Source organism: Myotis daubentonii, chromosome 15, assembly GCF_963259705.1.
Source record: "Myotis daubentonii chromosome 15, mMyoDau2.1, whole genome shotgun sequence".
Lineage (NCBI taxonomy): Eukaryota > Metazoa > Chordata > Mammalia > Chiroptera > Vespertilionidae > Myotis > Myotis daubentonii.
In genome coordinates, this window is record NC_081854.1 from 57690986 (window position 1) to 57713871 (window position 22886).

The 22886-nt window shown below is 52.0% G+C and overlaps 1 protein-coding gene across 3 annotated transcripts in view; it reads left to right on the forward strand.

Annotated features, from left to right (window-relative positions):
* The window catches only part of ITFG1 (integrin alpha FG-GAP repeat containing 1), a 46549-nt gene that overhangs the window by 1660 nt on the left and 22003 nt on the right, over nucleotides 1-22886 (forward strand). For 2 of the 3 annotated variants that reach the window (XR_009448929.1, XM_059668120.1), the window contains exons 2-7: nucleotides 815-887; nucleotides 1730-1875; nucleotides 2910-2967; nucleotides 4274-4348; nucleotides 11925-12019; nucleotides 21599-21660. Coding sequence is in view for 2 of the 3 variants with exons in the window: in XM_059668120.1 (XP_059524103.1) it covers nucleotides 815-887; nucleotides 1730-1875; nucleotides 2910-2967; nucleotides 4274-4348; nucleotides 11925-12019; nucleotides 21599-21660 (509 nt within the window). In the remaining variant the exon portion in view is untranslated. The remainder of the gene's footprint in view (nucleotides 1-814; nucleotides 888-1729; nucleotides 1876-2909; nucleotides 2968-4273; nucleotides 4349-11924; nucleotides 12020-21598; nucleotides 21661-22886) is intronic. The other variant, XM_059668121.1, reaches the window with a different exon arrangement.

The window sequence follows — 22886 nt, forward strand, 5'->3', positions numbered from 1 at the left end:
AGCCCAGATTTCTTGGGGCCCTTGCCAGGCCTGGGACTTCCTGTGGACCCGGATACTTTCCCTGCCTTTGTAGGACCCCACATGTTGCAGAAAGGGTGCTACTCCCACACCTGTAGCTACTCCCCCAATCTGGGCACAGTCATATATACACAGACACACACACACACACACACACACACACACACACATATATATCTACACCAAAAAAAAAAAAGAGAGAGAAACATGCAAATTGACCATCCCTCCACTACGCCCACCAGCCAATCAGATCGAGTATGCAAATCAACCCAACAAAGATGGTGGTTAATTTGCATATGCAGGTGTGGCGCAAAGACTGAAGACAGCATAGAAGGAAGCCAAGTGCTACAGAAGGGAGCGAAGTGGCGGAGAAGGGAGGGAGCCAAGGCAGCAGAGGCGGGAGCGGAGACGAGGCAGTGGAGACGGGAGGGAGCAAGACAGCCGGAGGAAGCCCTATTCTTGCAGGAATCTTCCTGCAACGGGCCTCTAGTGTATGTGTGTGTATATATATATTAGGTACGAGGCACGTTATTTAAGGCGACCAGTCCGACTTCTGGCAGAAGTCCTTCCCCGGCTACGTTTCCCATGCCCATCCTTCCTCTGGGCCTGGGATCGGTGATGTACCGCTAGGGATCTCCGTCCCATCAGACTCGGGGACTAACCTTGAAAGGGAAGGTGAACTGGAGCCAAACAAAAGTTTTCTTGTTGAGAAAAGTATCCTGAAGGTTCCTATAAACACTGATTGGAAGTCTGACCAGGGAACCTCATTCTAACACCCTGTGTTCGCTTCTTTTAGGAAATGATCTAATCGTCTTTTTGGCGGACCAGAGCGCACCCTATTTTAAACCCAGAGTGAAGGTTTCCTTGAAGTAAGTACAAATGTATTTGTTTCTGTGGAACGGGCATCAGTGTCCTAAGGGATAGCCAGCAGTTGGTTGGATTGTCTTTGAATTCACTGGCACCCAACTGTGGCGTTGACACAGAACCACTAGTTAGGAGGTATGAGTCGGAAGTCATTTGTTTGGGAAAATAGTGAATGTAGCAAAGGTTACAAATGATTTACTTTGAAAATAGATAAAAGTTGGTGGGTGCAGGTCTGTTCCTGCAGGCACCTGTCACTACCTTGCTCTCTAATCTGCTTTCCCGAATGTGTCGGGATTCCCTGTCCCTCCTCCTGAGTGTCCCGGGAGCAGTTCACTCAGGCTTATCAGGTCAACCGTGTTTAGGAGGGGGAGGGAGGAGGGGGGAGGTAAAGGGAGGGAGTCCTTTGCACTGGAGAAAAGATCAGTGATTTCTGTCCTCATTTTCTATTTTAAAAATATATCTTTATTGATTTCAGAGAAGAAAGGAGTGGGAGAGAGAGAGAAACATCAGTGATTGGAGAGAATCATGGACCGGCTGCCTCCTGCACGCCCCACACAGGGGATCGAGCCCGCAACCCAGGCCTGTGCCCTGACCGGGAATCAAATCAGTGGCCTCTTGCTTCTTGCCTCTATGCTCAACCCCTGAGCCACACGGGCTGGTCATGGTCTTGTTTCTTAAAACCACTCTGCATTCATCCTGAATTCTTCTGTAGACCAAAGGGGCCTGCGTCCATGAGGGATGATGAGATACTGAGAAGAGAATGAGATAAACCGGTTCTGTGAAATTATAGCTTTTGCATTGGGAGTATCTGGTGTGGGATAACTATAAGGTGTCTTTTCTCTTGCAGGAATCACAGTGCACTGATCACAGGTGTGGTGCCGGGGGATTACGACGGAGACTCGCAGATGGACGTCCTGCTGACGTATCTCCCCAAAAATCATGTCGACGGTGGATTAAGCGCTGTCATCTTCTGGGGGAAAAATCAAACATTAGGTGAATTTGTCTTAGGAGTTTTTACTATTTACCATTGGATAGGAAAGGGTATTTTTATGTAGCAAAAAGTTTGTTCTGAAGTCAAATTTTTTAAAAGAATTGCAGTTCTTGAGTGTCAGTGATTGTGTAAAAAAAAAAAGTCCATTTTCTGATTTTTCATTCTCAACCTAGACCTGTTCTGAGGTCAGTTCCAGAAAACAATTCAGTCTGGATAGCTTATGAAGAGAGATTTATTAGAGGGTTTTGATGGATGAAGAGCACACCGTAGGCTGAACTTTCTGGAACAATCCCCAAAGCCGGCAAGGAAGCGACTGCCTCTTCACCATCAGAAAGTGGCCATTTGCACAGCACCTGCCAGGATGCCCCTGTGCACGCCCGCTGTGATTCTCCCCACAAACTGGGTGCCCTGCACCGGCCTCTGGGGACTCACAGTTCAGTGATCAGACCCGAGAAGACGTGCAGGCCACAGCGTCCCCGCACGCCTGCCTTCCGGAACTCCCAGTGCACCCAGTGGGCAAGGCTCATGCTTACCTCCAGGTTTCAGGTGCCAGGCTGACTAAGAAAGGCTGCCCAGGGAGGCACTGCCAGGATGGAGCAGGGTTGAGAGTCAGACCATGTCCCCTCCAGACCTCCAGTCTTATCTGAAGCCAGGTCATCGTAGCGAAGCAGACAGCTTTGTTCCTGGAGGGGCGCCGTCGTGTTTTCCGTCACATGGGGGTGTAGACAGGACTCTCGTGCTGCAGATTCAGCCCGTCAGCACGGACCTGAAGGAGGAGGCCCGCGTGGTGGGTCGAGGGAAGCGCCAGTGCAAGTTGGTGTCAGGCCGGTCGTCACTGTGGCGTGAACTCGCCCAGTGGTTTGTCTTTACAAACGGGCTGTCGGTTTGAGTTCTGTTTATAGTGTCTCCGTAATGGTAACAGTTGGAATTCGTTAGAGATGAATCTTGAAAATAATTGAAAGACTATCTTTGTCCTATGGGTGGATATGAAAGGTAATCCACAGGGCCTGTGTTTATGTGTTTGCTTTCTTTACAGATCCTAATAACATGACCATGCTCAACAGGACTTTTCAAGATGAACCTTTGATTATGGAGTAAGTATGCATTTGCTTCCCTTTGAGTCACTTTAAACTTACAAACATAAAATAAAATTTTTCACATAAAAAACTACTTTGCTGCCCAACCAGTGTGGCTCAGCAGTTGAGCATCGACCTAGGAACCAGGAGGTCACGGTTCGATTCCCTGTCAGGGCACAGGCCTGGGTTGTGGGCTCCATCCCCAGTGGGGGGCGTGCAGGAAGCAGCCGGTCCATGATTCTCTCTCCCTCTCCTTCTCTGAAATCATAAAAATATATATTTTTTAAAAACTACTTGGCTAAGTAGTAGTGACACTAAATTCATTCTCCCTTTAAAGCCAATAGGGGCTCCCAGTGATATGTTTATTTGCCATGATGGAGGAAAGAGGAAAATGAAATTCGGTATTTTTGAAAGAAGAGGGGATTTGTGTTTTCTTTCTGTTTCAGTAGTTTTGATGGTGTCTGTTACGGATCCATGATAATTCCAGCCATGTCATTAATCAGAGAATTAAGAGAACTGCTTTTGGGTAAAACTGTTACTTCATGGATGGATAGCCAGAGTACAGGGTTTCCTCCAGCAATTTACACGGGTTTTTATATTTAGGAGAAACTTTTGTCCTTTTTTACAGCTCTTCCTTAATGTTCTCACTTATTTCCTCAATACAGACTCATACAGGGATAAAATTAATACAGATTTCAGGGATTTCAGGAATGCGGTAGAGATCATTTGGGGGACAGGCAGCATATGGCCACTCTGTCCTTTCATAGTTATTAAAGTCACAGTCATAACATCAATAGGTCAGTGGCCCTCAGAGCTCTGTAAACCCATGGACTGATCTCCTTACGGCACTCAGCTTGGTTTCTTCCATTGCTGCATGTTCTCATTGTTATCGCAACACGCAGCGGCCACTTTGGCCACTTGGATACCAGCCGGTTATTTCTCCTAAGTCCATCGACTGAACGGGTTGGGTCAGGTTCTGCAGTAAGTGGCGTCTCCGTGTCCCTCGGGGATGGACACGGTCAGGCAGAGGTGACGGCAGCCCCAGGGTCTAGAGCACCGGTTTAGTCCTGCTCACCCTGCACCCCTGTGTGCAGCCGGACCCTGAGACACGTGCTCTCCTCGTGGCCACGGCAGGGGGGCCGGAGCGTCTGGTGACCACAGCTACACCCTTTGCCTGGAGCTGACCCTGTCCCTTCTGCTGACCTGCCTGGACCACAGCAGATGCTGTGAGCATCCTGATGTCTCCCCCCCTCCCGGGCGTCCTTTCCTTCTAAAGCCACGGTTGAGAATTGGATAAAATCGCTGCCTCCTGTTTTCTTTTCAGCTTCAATGGTGATTTAATTCCTGATGTGTTTGGCGTCACGCATGAAGCCAGCCAGCCACAGATTCTGTTAGGAGGGTGAGTAAACGACATGCTTATTACCGTGTAATTCAGTGTAGGTGTCAGCCCTACGGGGACTGTGTCTGTGTGAGCCGATTGCGTTAGCCACTGGAAATCCTTGGTGGGAAAGACGCGGAAAGGGCGTCTGGTCCGCGTGAGCGCTCCCGGGCGTCCGGCTGGGGCTGCAAGTGTGCTCTGTGGAGAGCAGCCACATCCAGGCCCCGGGGCCGTGTGCAGGCTGGGTCATTGGATGGAGCCTGATTCTCCGCCTCAGCGCCCAGGCTCAGGGATGCACGGCCTTCCTTTTCCTTGTATTTGTTCAGTGAGCAATGACTGCCTATCAGAGTAAACAGCCCTCCCTCGTCCTGGGGCTCTTCCGTGTACACTCTCTCCTTGACCAGTGGTGTGCGAGGACTCTTCCCGTCCCAGCAGCTGTTCTCGGGAGAAACCATCTGGAGCCTTGCAATTCTAAGATCGTTTATATATATATATTTTTATTGATTTCAGAGAGGAAGGGAGAGGGACAGAGAGATAGAAACATCAATGATGAGAGTCATGGATCAGCTGCCTCCTGCACACCCCACAGTGGGGATCAAGCCCGCAACTTGGGCCTGCGCCCTGACCGGGAATCAAACCATGATCTCCTGGCTCACAGGTCAGTGCTCAACCCCTGAGCCACGCCGGCCGGGCCAGCTCTAAGATCTTCATTACAGTTCCTCTAGGCTTAAAATAGAGCTGTCCTAACACAGAGTTCATGACAAGGCACTTTTCACTACTAGCCTGTTCCACTTGGCTACTTTCTCTTGTATCTGATCACAAAACCGCTAAGAGGGATTTTGCTAATGAAGCCACATTTTGGTTCCTGAGGACAGAGTGCAGTATTTACTCTTGCCTTCCCAGCACACACACTTCCCTGGACCCATCACCTGCCCAGGGGCTTGGAAATCAGTGGCGGCTCCTTCTGTGCTTTGGAGAAGCCGCGTATTTTTATGGTTAGGTTTTGAGATGTGATTCACAGGCACGCAGATGAGTCAGTTGTTAAAATTCAAGGTGATGAAGAGAAGCTGTCACACTTCCTGTCACTTTTCCCAAAGGTTTGCAGTCAAGAACGTGGGTGTCTTGCTGCTGTTCATGGTGACCTTTGACTTGCTGTGAATCCTGAACCAGAGACTTTTTACCCCCCAGGCTTTGAAAAGCGCCTGGAAGAGAACCCTGGTTAACAGGCCAGTGGAGGGAGGTCCTGCTTTGGCTTCGCCAGCAGCCATGTGTGTGTGTGTCCGCGCGGGGAGGGATGGGGAGGGGGCGGGCGGATGGAACCTGCCTTGGTGGCCAGGAGCCTCATGTGTGTGGGGTTGTGGAACCTGCCTTGGTGGCCAGGAGCCTCATGTGTGTGGGGTTGTGGGACCTGCCTTGGTGGCCAGGAGCCTCATGTGTGTGGGGTTGTGGGACCTGCCTTGGTGGCCAGGAGCCTCATGTGTGTGGGGTTGTGGGACCTGCCTTGGTGGCCAGGAGCTGTGGAGGGTGGGGGTTGGGGGCTGCACAGGCCACTCCTGCCACAGCGAGGCCAGTCCTGCCACGGCGAGGCCTGCGAGTTTGCCTGTTGCTGGGACTGCACAGGAGCCTGTCTAGAATCTTCATGGGCTTTCTCCTGGGTCTACGGAAACCTACCTAGAATATCATGTGATAGTCGCATAGCTTATTTCCTTGTGAATTCTATATTAGATTTTGCCTTTCTGATGATTCATGAAAAACTATGGCTTTTAGAACTGGTTCTGGCCCTGGCTGGTTCACTGAGTGGTCAGAGCGGGGCCCATACACCAAAGGGCTTCGGGTCGGTTCCCTGTCGAGGGCACGCACTTCGGTGGCAGGTTTGATCCCCGCCCTAGTCGGGGGATGTGCGGGAGGCAGCCAGTCCATGCTTCTCTCTCTCTCTCTCTCCCTCTCCTACCTCGCTTCCACTCTCTCTAGAAATGAGTCAGGGGAGGAGGGTATCCTCAGGCGAGGATTAAAAAAAACTTAATAATTGTCAGTCCCTCCTGCTGGTGTCATTATTTTAACATTGGCTGCTTTGGGTGATCTGCCCTACGCTCTGTAGCCTGTCCTTGGCTCGGCAGTTTTTATAATCTTCCTTGAGATGCATATTCACACATTTACGTGAACTGGAGAAATGCGGTCAGACTCCTTCAGACAGAAATAACTTTCTTTCGGAGGCTGGTGAGACAGTGAGGCCTGGCTCTGCGGATTGATTACAGGGCAGACATTTTCCCCACACTGAACCCGAAGCTACGTCAGCTCTGCAGTTCCCTTTTTGCTTTTAATACGGAAAACTTGAAACGTATGCGCAGGGGGAGAGGACAGCCATGAATTGGTGCGTAACGCACCCGTCATCCAGCTGTCATCATCAACGCCTGACCAGTCTTAGCTCATTCACTTCTAGCTCCCTCCCCAGACATGTGTAAGCTGTGGCGAGCTGGCACGGCTATGGCATACTCAGCCCCAGGGCGCCTTATGTGCCGCACCAGCTCAGCCTGGTTCAGTGACGCTGAGAGGGGACGGTGAAGGATTAGAAAAGACAGACAAGAGAATGGAAGCTGGGTCTCGGTGGGATGCTGCCCTCTCAGGTGGAGAGACAGCGCCAGCGCCCACAGCCGTGTCTTTATTCTATAGCAGATGCCACGAGGCAAAGTAAGGGCGTGACCAAGATGTTTACAACATTCTCGTGGGTTTCAGTCCCACTCAATTACATGCACCTGAACTCTATCACACAGGCACGTGGGGCCATGTGTTCAGACCACAGGTTCAAGCTCACAACTACAGCTGTTGGCTGTGATTGTGCTGGGAGGGCTCTGCCCTCCAAGCTGGGACTTGCACGCGGCCACGAGAGGACTGTGCCCACTACTCAGTCCAAGGCTTGAACTTGTCCAAACACTGTAGCTGCTCCCCACAGTAATCTATACACGTTTGAGTATATAGCTCTAAAAAATAAGGATTTAAAAAAATACATAATTACAGTATATCAGACCTAACAAAATAAGAATAATTTCTTAGTATTATATTCCCAGGGAGATTTTAATAGGACATATGAACAGGATTTCTTAGCACCTAGTCTGTGAGGGCGAAGAGCGGGTGTAGACTGCTGATCCTGTCCCGCCCTAGCGGTGCCATAGGACACATGAGCCAATCCATGTTAAAGCTCCCCTCGGCTCTTACAAATACCCATTTCCCGTACAGTTTCACCTTTGGCTTAGTACGTGATCCAGCTGTATAATGTGTGTTCTTAGCAACTGTACACGTAGTTAAAATAACCTCAGGTTTATTTTAAACACTTGGATACATAAACAAAACCACTTAGATACCAATTTTAATTGACATACTGACTTGTAGACCTGCATTTCTTCAGAGACATAGGATCAAGTGGTCGCTAAGAAGACTTCAGATATAGAAACTTTTCCATCATGATGAAGTTCTGTAAGGAAGTGGGATGGAGGCACAACGTCAAGGATAGAGGGAACGGTCGCAATTGAAGAGGAGCGTGCCATGTTTGTGTGTGGATGGCGGTCCCCGTAGCAACTCAGCATGGCAGTTATATTCCACTGGATGCATTTTTAAGAGTAATCGTTTTATTTTAAAATCTCAACAATTCTAGTAGATTTGAAGATTTCCTATTTTGTAGCTATCTAGGCTGATGAAAATATTTAGGTTACATTTCTTAGAAATGAATTTAAATCTGTGTTCAAGGGCACACAGATTTTCAAAATTCTTTTAGAGCCTGTCTGAGCAGAAATGTGTGAGGGCCGGTGGGCTAAAGAATGAGGCTGCCACGGCTGGTGTGGCTCAGTGGATAGAGCATCAGCCCCTGGACTGAAGGGTCCTGGGTTCGATTCTGGTCAAGGGCACATACCTCGGTTGCAGGCTCAAACCCCAGCCCTGGTCAGTAAGTGTGGGAGGCAACCAATTGATGTGCCTCTTTCACATCAATGTTCCTCTCTTTCTCTCCACCCTCCCAGCTCTCTCTTAAAATCAGTGAAAAATATCCTCAGGTGAGGATATTAAATAAAAAAGAAGACCGAGGCAGCTTGGAGAAGCATGCTAGAGTCTCAGCTAGACCCATCTTCATGCCAGACCCATCGCCTAGGCGGTGCCCTCACTCGGCTATCTTGAACAATGATAATTCGGCATAGGCTGATCGGGGGAGAGTGGGTGGACTAGCAGGCACTTCAAAGAGCAGTTACCATAGGCAACCAAAAGCTGTGGTTGACATTAATTACATTTAAATGGATTCTTTGATAAATGCTGTTCTTTGAGATTAAGGGTGATGAGGCCCACAAATCAGAACACCTTGACATGAGTATGCTTCCCGTGGGGGGAAAAGCTAATAATTGGAATTTTCTACAGAGATCAAGAAATGTCAACCCATACACCCAACCCGGCTCAGCACTGCCCACTTTCATTGCGGCTGTTTCTTCCTTTGTAATCAGAATAGCTTATACCTGCGACCTTGGCCTTCCAATGGAGTTGAGCACGGATGAGATTATAGCTTATGTGAGCACAGTTGCTTGAGAACTACCGTGTCTGCTCTTATTACTGAAAAACCTTGAGTACAAAGAGCCGCACTGAAGGTAGAAGGAAAAATGAATTCTATTTTGAACTATAACATGTTAAACCATTTGATTCTGATAAACAGCTGTGTCTGTATTCCATTCTCAACCATGAACATGCAGCACAGCAGCGTGGTGCATGGGCCCTGCATACATGTGAGGGTCAGGTAACCGCCTGTCAGAGGTGTCCATGTGGCACAGCAGAGGACAGGCAACGCATATCCACGTTAACACTGCGAGGGCCCGCAGGATTCATGTGAAATGTTCAGGGAGCAAGATCACAGTTAATGTTCGTGAGGAGTTTCCAACTCAGACGTCTGAGGGGCCCAGGAGGAAGCGAAGGGAGGAAGCCGCTGCCTGCGGGCGCTTGCCAGGGGTGGTCAGGCCTGCTGTTCCCAGGGAAGCTGGAAATCCAGGTTTGTAGGTGAAACCTGACTTTTTACTTAAGCTTTAGCAGTGAATTCAAAACTTTTAAAACAACGGAAGGCTCAGATAAAACATCTTTCTACTGGATATGGCCCATCACCTCTTTATTACTCTTGCCTTATCACTATTCTCAATTCTTCATTTGAAATGCACATTTTTGTCAAATAGTTCCTAGGAAAAATATCACCGGTTATTTGAAGTTTTCCAAAATTCTAGTTGTAGCTTACTTTAAAGCAGACCTGTAGAAAATTCTATGGGCAATGAGATCAATAGCTGTGCTGATAGTAATTAATCACAGACCCATGATTAACCGCATTAAGCTCAACTTCCTAAAAGCCTGTTTTTAACTCAGTTTGGCCTATAATTACAAGTTTGTTGGAAACACCAGGAAGCGCTTCTGAAATGACTTTTGGGTTAAACTTGTCATAGAATCTCTACCTGAGTCTGATTATTTTGTTAGTAACTAAAAATACCTGAACGCTTAGAGTTTAAAGGACCGATGAATGCATGGCCTATCTTAGAAAGAAAGAAGTGAACCAGCCAGTATTCAATTGAACTTAATTGAAATTATTCTAAGCATTTCTAACCGTGTGTAGTCTGAAAGAACACGGCGTGAATGCCTGGCATTGAATTACCTTACAACAAATGCTAAATACAGTTTCTCAATTTATAAAATTCATCATAACCTTATATCATGGGGTTTTGCTTAAAATAATAAAATTAGGGTGTGCGGGTAGTGCTGGGTTTTGTTTTTCCTGCCACGTTCAGCTTACAGCCGAAGCCTGACGTGTGCTAAAAAGAGTGTATACGGGGGTCATTGGGAAGAAGTTACTCTGCAGAAAAATCCCTCCTGATGAATGCGTATTCTCTCTCCCAGGCTCCCACTGCCAAGCACAGATTAGCAATTGTTCCTCTCCACTCTCCAAACACATCAAAGCTGAATTCACAAGCAAACCTTGTTTGCGGCACAGCCAGTGGATACTGTGTGGACAATTAAGTTGGACTTAATGAGCCTTAAATTGCTCTTCAGAGATGACGTGTCTGTACTTCCATGGGCGCTGGGACATAATGGGGGGGAGCAAATTCTAACTAGAAGCAGAGTGGGAGGTGCTACTGAAGCCTCTGACTCGGGGCGCCAGCATCTGGGCAGGTCCTGGTTAGGCCTCGCAGGCACAAAGCTAGGGGTCAGGGTGCCTGGAGGGGCTCACCCCTCAAAGAGAAGGTTCCTCCAGTGGCTGCAACGCAAACCACAGCGCCGTTAGAGGAGAGCAAGGCCTTTTGCAGGAGGCTGATTGGCGTGGGGCCTTGCGGACGGGAATGCCTGCCGATGAGGACCTGGGGGGGACGCTCTCACGTAAGCGTGCTCCCCTCAGTTCTGCGGGTAGGTGCCTCGTGTGGAGAGGCAGGGCCCTGTGTGAGTCTGTGTCTGAGCTTTGAGGGATGCCGACCTGTTTCCACAGGCGCTGCACCACGTCATACTCCTGGCTTTTGCTGATGCCATCCCCGGCCTGGGAGCCGTTGCTCACTGGTTTTGATGTGCGTTTCCTCACTGACGGATGATGCTAAGCATCTTTTGTTGGCTGGGCAGCCATTTGTATGTCTTCTTAGGAGAAATGGCTAGGCCGGGGCCGTTTTTAAATTAGGTTGTTTGTCTTTCTGATGTTGAGCTGTAAGAGTTGTTGATGTAGTCTGGGTACCAGAGCCTTATCAGAGATGAGATGTCTTATGTACAAAAGTTTTTAATTTTGATTAATCCAGTTCATCTAGTTTTTCTTTTATTGCTTGTTATTTTGGTGTCATGCCTAAGAATCCATTTCCAAATCTAAGGTCATGAAGGTTTATCACTGTTTTTTTAAGAGTTTTCTAGTTTTAGCTCTTGGATCCATTTTGAGTTAATTTTTGTTATATGGTTTGAGGTAGAGTCTTAAATTCATTCTTCTGCATGGCTTAAACTTTAAAATTAATATTCATAAAAGGTAACCATTACTACAGTCTAGGAAAAAACATAACCATTTTTTCTTGTATTTAGAAAAGTTCTATAAATGTAAGAGCTAAAACTATAAAACTCTCAGAAGAAAGCATTGCAGTAAAACTTCATGACCTTGGATTTGGAAATGAATTCTTATATATGACACCAAAGGACAAGCAAGAAAGAAAAAATAGACATTGGCAAGTCACACATTAAATGAAGATCTAGGATTCAGTCTTTATAAAGAACTCTTACAACTCAAACGGAAAGCAGTAAATAACCCAATTTTCAAACAGGCAACGGCTTTGAGTAGACACTTCTCCCAAGAAGATATACAAATGGCCAGTGAGCACCGGATAGTTATAATAAAACAAATGGACAGTAATAAGTGTTGGCAAAGAAATGGAGATATTGGAACCCTCCTGCATTGCTAGCGAGAATGTAAGATGGGGAAGCTTAGGTTATGTGAAACAGCTAAATAAAGGAAATAAAAATTTTTACACGTCTGCATGCACCGATTCTTTGTTTGTTTGTTTGTTTGTTTTAAAACAATGCTCATTTGATGTTTGACTTAAGAAAATCTTTGTATTGTTGTTCCTAGGAATTTATCCTGGCACCCTGCATTGACCACTAAAAGTAAAATGCGAATTCCACATTCTCACGCATTCATCGACCTGACTGAAGATTTCACAGCAGGTGAGCTGCACGTCCGTGTAAACTCCCTCTTTTGGACGGCCAAAGCGTTGTGAGGCCGTATTTCCTATGTTCTTAGCAAGCACTTTCTAATCATATGTTTAAGTGCTGAACGAACGTGAGGAGGTCGGTGACATGGCTGCGCGGGGGAAGCAGGGCTGCGATGAGCAGGTGCTGTTGTTTGCGGGCCGCATCAATATGTAGCTTTCCCACACGGAGCGTCTCAGGGTCACATGCAAAGCTTAGGACTGTGGCTGTGGGGACTTTATCTGAGCAGATGTAGACGATAATGGAGACTTTTGTTTTTAAAGAATTCTGTCCATTTTTCTAAAAAATACAAATTAAACCATTTCAACCCCTAAGATCTCATAAGACTATCTTACAAATCCCTTCTAAATGCATTTGGTTTGAACCGATTCAAATTCTGCTGTAAATAATAGCTGATCGTTATCGGGAAGACGGAGCGGGCTGTGAGCTCCAGCCGCAGTGTTTCCGCTGTCCCCCGCGGTTCCCGACAAGGAAGGGGCACCGGGGAGGCAGAGGGACGGGGATGCTGCTCGTGAGCAGCCTGCACCTTCTCTGACCCTCACACGTGTGTATTCCTGAGCACGTCTGGTGGCAGCATCCTCCTCGCCTGTTTCATAACTGCTAGCACCTGTTATCCGTACCTGCACTTAACCTTGCTCACCCGCGCTCCCCGACAGCCCATAAAGCATTGCGTCCGGTCGTCACTGTGCTTTCTGACACGGAGAGCACGTGCGCTGAAAGCAGGCGCCCTGAGGCCGGTGACCCCTGGCAGGGCCTGCCCGCCTCACATCGGGGCTCACGGGAGCAGGACCTGATCTGATGGAAAGTGTGTACTGAGGTGTCTTAGCGCGTTTTCCTTAAAGAACGAAAGTAAAACGTGGGCCTCTGTGAAAATTCACTTAAAGGTGTCACTCCCCTTACCCTTCCCTCGTTCTCACTGCATTTATTCTCTATTAATAGCGGTGCCAGTTAACCTGCCCCGGGAGCACCTCCTGCCCGCTGAGCAGCCTGTCAGGAGCCTGCACACCTGATCTGGGGGAGGGGACACTTAGGAGCTGATGCGAGGGCTCCTCCTTCCCGTCCTGGGTCCCGCCCGCCGGAGCCTGCAGGACCTGCACGTGGTGGGCAGGGCGCTCCCTCTGATGTGCTCACCGACACGGGGTCTGGCGGGCAGGCTGTCCCGGGCATGGGCAGGGCGCTCCCTCTGATGTGCTCACCAACACGGGGTCTGGCAGGCAGGCTGTCCCGGGCGTGGGCAGGGCTCTCCGGGGCCGGGCGCCATCGGGCGCATGGGAAGGAGCAGCGGCACCTTCGCGATTAGCATTCTGAGCGGAGGCCGCCCGTGGGTGAAGTCTCTCCTGTCAGGAAGGAGCTGAGTTATTTGGGGGCGTGATTGCCTCGGTGACCTTGCTCAGTGTCTCATTTATTTCAGGGACAGGAACAGAGGAGGCAGCCCGAATCAAGTTAATATTTTCTCCTTAGTAGCAGATTGCCTTGGTCCTACTCGGGCTTTTATAAATGACCGGCACTGGAGAGTCCCAGCTGACGGAAGTGGGCCACGCGAACGCAGAGCCGTCGAACACGGGCGACAGCAGCGGGCGGTTCAGATTTCCTCCCTCGGGTGCAGGTGGTGGGAGAGGTCGGGGCCACGTCTGAGCTTCACGCCTGTCCCCACACGGGCAGTGGCTTCCCAGGAAGTGTTTAGATGCTGGTATTCACTCAGCCCTTTCCTGTGCCGGCCTCTGCTTCCTGCCACCTCCTCGCTCCTCCGCACGTCTGCAGGGACGCTAGGGATGCGGCGAGAGGACCGAGAGGGCTGCCTGTTCCTCTGTCGTTAGTGTTGGGCGCGTGGGTGCTGTGGACAGCGGTGCAGCAGCTGCAGTCAGGCCGCCCACTGTGCGCCTGCTCTGACGGGTCTCCCCGGGCCTGGCTGTGGCTGAGGAGGCGCCAGGAGCGTTGGAGCGCGCTCGGACCCTGAACACGGTTGACGAGGCTCCCGTCCCACTCACACCACCCGACGCAAAGGAGTCCTGTGACTTCTGTGCTCAGGGACCTCGGGGCCCCTCCGCACCCTCTGGATGGGCTGCCATCTGGAGCCTGCGCACGCGGTGACAGGCCTCGCCCCGGCTCTCCGCCCCGGGTCCCGCTGGCACCCGCCTGCGAGGGGCTGACCTCGGCCTTCCCCACGTGGCTCCGGGCTCCTCGCTGCCCTGCCCTGGCCTCTGCTGTCCCCTCTCCTCGGCCTCTCAGCTGTGCCCTGGTGACAGTCCAAGCCGGGTACCTTTATGGCGTGGGGAACCCTGATGCTTTAGTCCCCCTCCTCCCCATCCTCCACTTCTCTCCTGTCCACGGGCATCGCTGCGTCTCTTGCAAATGCACGCGACCTCTGGGCTTGACTCCCACTCAGACACCGATGCTGGGACACCAGCGCCTGCAGGGGGGACGCATCGTAATCACGAGCTGGGAGCGCCCCTGCTCAGCCCCGCTCCTCAGCCAGGCCCCATCCAGCTGCCCCAGCCCTGGGCTCCGTCTTCCTCCTGCCAGTTTCACGGTTTGAAATTGGAGGCTCCCTCTCGTCCTGATGGCTGTCAGGTGCTCTGTCTCCCCCCCGCCCCCCGCCCCCACCCGCTCCTGGCTCCTCAGAGAAGGAAGCAGCACTGCCTGCTGTTTGCAGCGGCTTCTGAGCGAAGTGAGGCTGTCATTGTGAATAACTCACTGTGCGTGTCTCCTGCCTGCCGGGACCGACATTTCCTCAGCGCCAGCGGCCGCCCTGCCCTTGCTGTGACTTTGCGAAGTGTTTGCTCGGAGTAGCTCCAGAGGCGAAGGCAGACCGCCCTCCGCCCGTCCCCTCCCCCCCAATATGCGTCAGAAAATGGGAAGGACGCGCGGGTGTTCCTGCCACTGCCACGCGCACCGCGGAAGGGAGGACACTGTGGGTGTGCACGTTCCTCACACACCCAGCGCCTGGGGCAGCCGGGCCCGAGGCTGTGCGACAGCTACAAGCAGGTTGTGTTTCAGGTGGGACTTCGCACGCCTGGCCTGCAGCTGGGGACAGATGTGCTTTCACCTGGCCCCAGGCGTGGCCGCTGACCATGGACGCACAGGAACGCGGCATTTCGGCCTAAGTGGGAGGGAGTGTTTGAAACTCGGCGTTTTTGACGGCATTTTGAAATGAATATTTTTATTAATAGAACTCTGGAAGAGAAACTTTATTTTTAAACAGCCTTTGGTTTCCCTAAATTCTGAGCTCCTACTGACTGTGCAATAATAAAAATCGGATGTTTTACTTCTATTATATAGGGTTTCCCAGGTACTAACAAACCCCAACGGTGAATGTTAATTCCTGTCCATCTTTACCACGAATGGACAGCACTGAGCTGACATGGGAACTGGGGCTGGTTTCTGAAGGTTTGGGTTGTAATGTAGACTTTAATGACGCCGCTGGCCCCGCTCTCTCTCCTTCGCGGCTCTGGCTGGGGGATCCGTGAGACTCCGTGGGACTGGAGTAGAACAGGATAAGCTTGCGGAGCCTCCGGGGGCGCCCCTCCGCCCCATCCTCTCCTTGTACTTGGTTCCTGTCTGCCGCAGCGTCGCAGGCTCTGACCTGACCTAGTGGGGCTTGAGTGTCAGAAGAGGATGTTCGGGGCCTCCTGCACGGCCCTCTGACCTTAGAGAGGAAGGTGAGCCCTCTCCTCCTTGCAGGACCGTCTCCGCGTGACCTATAAATAGGCTGTGCTCTCCCAGCACCATCGGCTCGCCCAGGGCACGGGGCACGGGGCGGGAGGTGGACGGGGGACGATGAGTCACTGTCGGGCCTGCTGCTTGCACGGCGGCGTCTGTCTCCGTGTGTTAACGGTGCGTGTGGAGCTGAGGTTGGGTTTGAGATCGCAGGCGGCTGTTGATCTCACCTCATGGGCTCTTCGTTGTCACGGTGAGCACTGTTGTGCTTGCTTTGCTTCGACAGAGATAGACTCACCATTCCACACGTGACGTGTGGGCACTGCTTTCCTCAAACTCCGTGATCCGAGGAAAGTGCCTCTCAGAACTGCTCTTAGTTCAGACTAGATAGCTCGGATGGGTCTGCGAGCAAATGTCGTAAATGCCGGGTGTACTTAGTGTGTGTACTGCACTCTACACTCTAAGAGGAGCTTTACCTAGTAATTGTTTTTTAGTGAATTACAGGCTGAGAATACGTCTTATTTTAATAACTTGCTTCAGCGTGGAGTCCCTGAATGACCCGGTTATTTGGTTCTGACTCACTCGTACATGAGGAGGTTCACACGCAGCAAAACGTCCCGCGTTGGTCGCGTCAGCATTTCACTGTCAGCGCCGCGAGCCCTAAAACGACGCGCTTCCCACTGCGCTCTGTCAGCACAGACGTGGCCTCGGGAAGCCCCAGCCCCGGCAGGGAGCTCTGGCCCTCAGGCCCTCAGGCAGGCACGATCCGCAGAGCCCTCCCGTGGCCTGGCTCCCCCTCAGCCTCCAGGGCAGCAGGTCCCTAGAGCCAGGGGCCCCACTTTCGTGTTTCTCTGGACCTGAGCACCGGGCACGTGGAGGCGCTGCGTGAGGTTGGAGGGCGCGGAAGAAAGGGGGAGGCCTTAGTCCAGCCACACCCTCGGGGGGCGAGGACGAGACGCCCAGCGCTCGTGCCTCGCTGTACCTTCCCCAGGGACTGGGATTCATGACATGCGAAGTGTGTGATCCCTGCCCTGCTCTGGACTCGGCAGAAAGAGCCCCTTCCCGGTGTCCGGGGTGGCCGTAGGCACTTCAGATGGCGTCTCATCAGGCCGCCCTGAGGGCCACGGGGAGCCCCTCGTGCCCAGAAAGGAAGCGGACCAGCTCGCAGGGAGGACAGCGCGAAAACCAGGAGTTCCAGGCCGGCGGGCTCCTGCCGGCTGCTAGCGGCGGCTCCATGTTAATAACTCAGATCCGGCCTCGGCCGTGGGAGCCGCCCGTGCGCGGTGTGTGGCATCACTGGCGGATCAGCCGTCAGCGACAGCAGCTTCTGCTCCCAGCCCTGCCCCTGTCACCTCCACTGATCGTGCCACTTAAATGCAGTGCTCCCATCGCATTTGCTCTTCAGTGTTCGCCACTGTGCTTGTGAGCAGCACAGGTTTCTTCTCCAACCCCAGCCCCTGCGTAAGAGCCCATCATGTGGGAAAAAGTAAGAATTCTGTTGCCCGACCTGTGTGGCTCAGTGGTTGAACATTGACCCCTGAACCAGGAGGTCATGGTTCAATTCCCAGTCAGGGCACAGGCCCGGGTTTCGGGCTCGATTCCCAGTGTGGGACGTGCAGGAGGCAGCCAATCCATGATTCTCTCTCATCATTGATGCTTCTATCTCTCCCTCCCTCTTCCTTCCTCTCTGAAATCAATAAAAGATTTAAAAAAAAAAAAAAGATGAATTCTGGGGCGCGCTCTGTGGTCAGTGCCATGGAAGGGGGCGGGGGCAGGGGGCCTGATTCAGTGTCAGTAACAGCTTCCTCCGCCCCCGCCCGGGGCCGCTACCCGCAGAGCCCTGCCCGCTTGCTGAGCTGTGACGAGGGCCCAGCCTGGTGCCTCTGCGCTGACCAGTGCTGGACGCAGATGGACGCGGCCTGTGAGAATGGTCTTTTCAGCCACGCTGTTCCCGAAAGGACTGGCGCTTGGGGCTGGCTGTCCGTGCCTTCCCAGCAGCTGAGGGGGTCCCTCCATTTCTCAGGGCGTGGGTGGGTGTCCAGCACCCGCTCCAGCTACCCCGAGTGCATGCCCTCTCATTTCTCTGTCTATGAGTCGTTTTGTGTGTTTTTTAAATTGATTTCAGAGAGGAAGGGAGAGGGAGAGGGAGATAGAAACATCAACGAGGAGAGAGAATCATGGACCGGCTGCCTCCTGCACAATCCCCTACTGGGGATCGAGCCCGTAACACGGGCATGTGCCCCGACCGTGAATCGAACTGTGACCTCCTGGTTCATAGGTCGACGCTTAACCACTGAGCCACACTGGCTGGGCTGTGTGAGTTACTCTTAACCACAGGGAGGCTGAGCCCCTCGCTGCGTTGCTGACTGGGAGATTTTCTAGCGCTGCTTCTATTCTCATTCAGAGCCAGAGGCATGACTCTTCATATTGAGTTAATAATTAATTGTCTCTATTTTTATTTCTCCACATAATGAATCATTTATTTTCTATAACCTCCGTGCGTAATTGAATAGTGAGATGAATGTTTAAAATCAATTTTACAAGGTACTTCCAATCCCTTATCTCACTTCACTGGTTTTCAAAGTCTTAGCGCGGACATGAAGATACAATCAGCAAAAATTTTGTTATAGTTCTTACATTTTCTAAATATGAGTGAAACGACTGGAAGCTCTTAACATCTTTTATGCAAGTATTTTGAGACTAATGCAACATCTACAGAAAAAACTGCATTGTTTTCCCAGGCCCGGTGACGGGCTCCGGTAGCGCCCACCGCTGTTCCTGCTTGGCCGTTCGCTAACAACTCCGGGCGGTAAGGGCGGTTACGGCGGTGAGCCGTGGGTGCCTGTGGCAAAGGCGCCTCCTCGGTTGTGCTCACGTGGGTCCAGTTGGAACAGTCACCTGTTCACATTAAGTGACGGCATCACCGCCCCTTTTCTGGCTTCTGGTTCTTTCAAACGGCTCGGCACTGGCATTGAGGTGGCTCAGTGACCTTAGACATCTCTGTGGCTGGTAATCCCCATCACTTTCTTATGCTGATTACCCACATTTTCAGATAATATCTATACTAACAAACGGGTAATATGCTAATTAGGCTGGATAGACCGGACGTCTTCTGGACGTCCTTCCGGACAAAGCTGCAGTGGCTGCGAGGGCCGGCAATGGCAGCAGCAGCAGGGTGATGGGGGCAGTGCCTTCCCCTGATTGCCGGTCGCCTCCCAAGGGGGAGCGGGCCTAAGCCGTCAGTAGGATATCCCCTAACAGTGGTTCTCAACCTTCCTAATGCCGTGACCCTTTAATACAGTTCCTCATGTTGTGGTGACCCCCAACCATAAAATTATTTTCATTGCTGCTTCATAACTGTAATTTTGCTACTGTTATGAATCGTAATGTAAATATCTGATATGCAGGATGTATTTTCATTGTTAGCAACCCACAGGTTGAGAACCGCTGCTAAGGGCTCCCAGACTGTGAGTGGGTACAGGCTGGGCTGAGGGACCCCCCCCTCCCAGTGCATGAGTTTTTGTGCACTGGGCCTCCAATGATAATATAAAAATGTAATGGCTTTTCAGTGTTCTTAGTAGTCACTGCAATAGGTGAAAACAATGCTCATTTTAATGAAATGCTTTAACATAAGACCTTTCTTCTCCCAAGACTTCCCATCAGAAACGCAATCAAGTGACTATTTTTAGGCAGTCCACGCAAATTTGCAATATATACAGTATTTCATAATCCAACAGCCGTTGGAGCACCTGCTGTTTCCAAGCACAGAGGAAGCAGAGGGAGGCGGAACGCACTTCGGCGTGACCCTCCCCGGCGGGAGCTCTGGAGAGACAGACAGAGACCAGGCTACCATGGCCACTGTGATGGCCACAGCGGAGGGAGAGCCGGGCCCAGACGGAGGGGGGGCCTCGGGAGGGGGGGGCCATCCCAGCTGAGTTTGAGGACAGCACCAGGTGCTGGGTGCACCGAGGAGGTTCCTGGGAGGGTGCAGGGAGTGAGCCTGGACACGGGTGGGCGGGCGTCACCGGCACGAGGAGGCGAGGGGGCGACCCCACACCCGGAAGACGGGAGAGAGCTCAGATGTGTGCTTGTGCGGGGTCGTGCTGATGGCGGTGTGGAGGGGCCTGGTGTTGTGTTGTAAATCAGCGAGTGAGATACAAGACGCCTTAATGAGCCAATCCATTAGGAGAGTGTATCTTCCAAATCTCTGAACAACACATACAGGAAGTTTCCGTATTTATACTTTTGAGCTTCTTTATCTGCAGGCTTTACAAAGGGCTCTGTGTGAGTTATTGTTACAGACAGTTTGTGATCTTGGATACATAAAGAACAAACACGTGGCATAAGAACATGGGAAGTGCTATCAGTATTAACCCATTACGTTAGACGGCCGGCTTACAAGGTCAGACAGTTTTTATCTTTTTCTATTATTCAAACTAAAACAGGCATTTTATAGAAGAAGAGACTGTCTAAAAATGACAGTTTACAGAACAAGGGCCTATCTAACAGTAGCAGAGAATTCAAGCAGCGGTTTTATACAAGATGGAGGTGACTGTGCCTCACTGGGCGGGGGAGGGTTGGCTGCCGTGTCATCTCGCGGGCCTCAGACTGTGTTCGGGACCTCCTGGGCGAGCGTGCGTTTGACCGAGTAAAGGACTGTCCTCGTAATAGGCCACTTTCTGTCCGGCAGAGCCTCCTGGGAGTGGTGACCCGCAGGCGGAGATGGCGGTGCGCGACAGAAGGATGGGTTCACGTAGCCGTGGCCGGAGCTTTGAGTTCAGCTAGTAATAAAGGGAGCAGATTACTCACCTCCCTGGGGAGCTGGGGGAAAGCTTTATTATAATGACTCCATACACTAGCTTCATCGAATTCACATGGAATCTTTACAGAAAACACAAAGCAGGAATGACCTTTTCCTGTACACATTTCCTTTAAAACAGTCAGGCCTTCCCATCACTCTGCACAATTCCCAGTTTTAAAGCTCGAAAGAATAACGTCGTTGGGCTGTCCCTGGGAGTCGGCTCACTCCTTTGATCCCCGCGCTCACGGAGCACAGCTGCCATCGCCAGCCACACGGGGCAGGTGCGGGCGAGCTCCCCGCCCCCTGACCGCGCACAGACGGTGTCTGACCCCTGCAGCCTGTTGTTGAGTGAATTTCATCAGTCACTGTGCCTCTCTCTCCAGGTAGAATACAGGGAGGTTATTTTTCTACTCAAAATTTGAAATACAACTGGCTCATTTAACACGAGTGCTAGAGACCTGGGATTCTGTGGGACTGGTGTGAATAATACTGTGGCTTGAACCGGAGTGGGATATATGGGTTCACGCTGCTTTTAGGGGGGGACAGCAAACTGTGATTACGCCCAGAATATCTTTTCCCTAAATAGAGTCTACCTCATACAAAGACAGACATAATGCCCTGGGTGCAGGGGGGATGTAACTGGCTTTCTCGAGTGACTCAGGAGTGGGCAGCGCCCGCCAGCAACTAGGAGGGGCCCCAGGGGCTGCGCAGTGGGAGGGTTCTATAGGGAGAAGGCGGGGCAGGGAGATGCTCCCACGGGAAGGGAGTGGCTTGGGGCCTGGGCCTCCTCTCTGGGGGAGGGGTGCTCCATGGATGGTGTGATTGCTGCGGAGGGGAGAGGCCTCCTGGCGCTGAGGGCTGTCGGGGGGCGCCTCCCTCCCGATGCTCCCTCTCCCAGCACCCCCTCAGCGCAGCAGCCCAGCTCGCCTGCTGCTTCCTCTGCTGGGATCGGGCTCCTCACAATACGCTTAACGCAGTGTAAGCAGCTGAATGGTGACGGCTCTGTGCCCGCTTCTTCCTGTTTCCGAGCACACACATCAGTAGCAAAGCTGACAATTCGGTTCTTTTTCTTCTAGATTTATTCCTCACGACATTGTCTGCCACGGGTACCTCGCAGTTTGAGATCTGGGAAAATGTGGTAAGAAATCTTTCCTTTGAAGCATTTTTAAACGATGTATTTCAGTAAAAGCACACAGTTTTAGAAAATAAAGTGAAAGGAGTCATTGGTCGGTTGGTTACAACAATAAATAGAATGAGGTGAGGAGTCTTTGGCTGGGCTGCTGCGTGCAGGCGGCTGAGCATCGTGAAGGAATTGCTCCGCTCAGCATTAGCCCCTGCATCAGCGCCCGCCCCTGCATCAGCGCCCGCCCCTGCATCAGCGCCCGCCCCTGCATCAGCGCCCGCCCCTGCATCAGCGCCCTCCCCTGCATCAGCGCCCTCCCCTGCATCAGCGCCCTCTCCTGCATCAGCGCCCTCTCCTGCATCAGCGCCCGCCCCTGCATCAGCGCCCGCCCCTGCATCAGCGCCCTCCCCTGCATCAGTGCCCTCCCCTGCATCAGCGCCCGCCCCTGCATCAGCGCCCGCCCCTGCATCAGCGCCCTCCCCTGCATCAGCGCCCTCCCCTGCATCAGCGCCCGCCCCTGCATCAGCGCCCGCCCCTGCATCAGCGCCCGCCCCTGCATCAGCGCCCTCTCCTGCATCAGCGCCCTCCCCTGCATCAGCGCCCTCCCCTGCATCAGCGCCCGCCCCTGCATCAGCGCCCGCCCCTGCATCAGCGCCCTCCCCTGCATCAGCGCCCGCCCCTGCATCAGCGCCCTCTCCTGCATCAGCGCCCTCCCCTGCATCAGTGCCCTCCCCTGCATCAGCGCCCGCCCCTGCATCAGCGCCCGCCCCTGCATCAGCGCCCGCCTCTGCATCAGCGCCCTCTCCTGCATCAGCGCCCGCCCCTGCATCAGCGCCCTCTCCTGCATCAGCGCCCTCTCCTGCATCAGCGCCCGCCCCTGCAGGCTCAGGGCAGCTGCCAGTTACACCCACCAGGCGGCCCCATGGGAGCGGGAGCAGCCCCCGCTGGGCTGTCTGTCAGCTGTTGAGAGGCGGGGCTGTCAGTTAATTTGTCAGCTGATGGTTTATTGAAGAAAACTCTTTATAAGAGACTAACGTTTTCTTCCTTGCCTTCAGGCTTATATTAAAATACACACACGCACACACACACACACACACACACGCACACACACACGCACACACACACGCACGCACGCACACGAAAACAGTTACTAAACTTATTGCCAAGTTGACCAAGATTAAGGAGTTTTTTCCCACTACATATTATTTTGTAATTGCAGGTAGAAGATTCTGAAACTGATT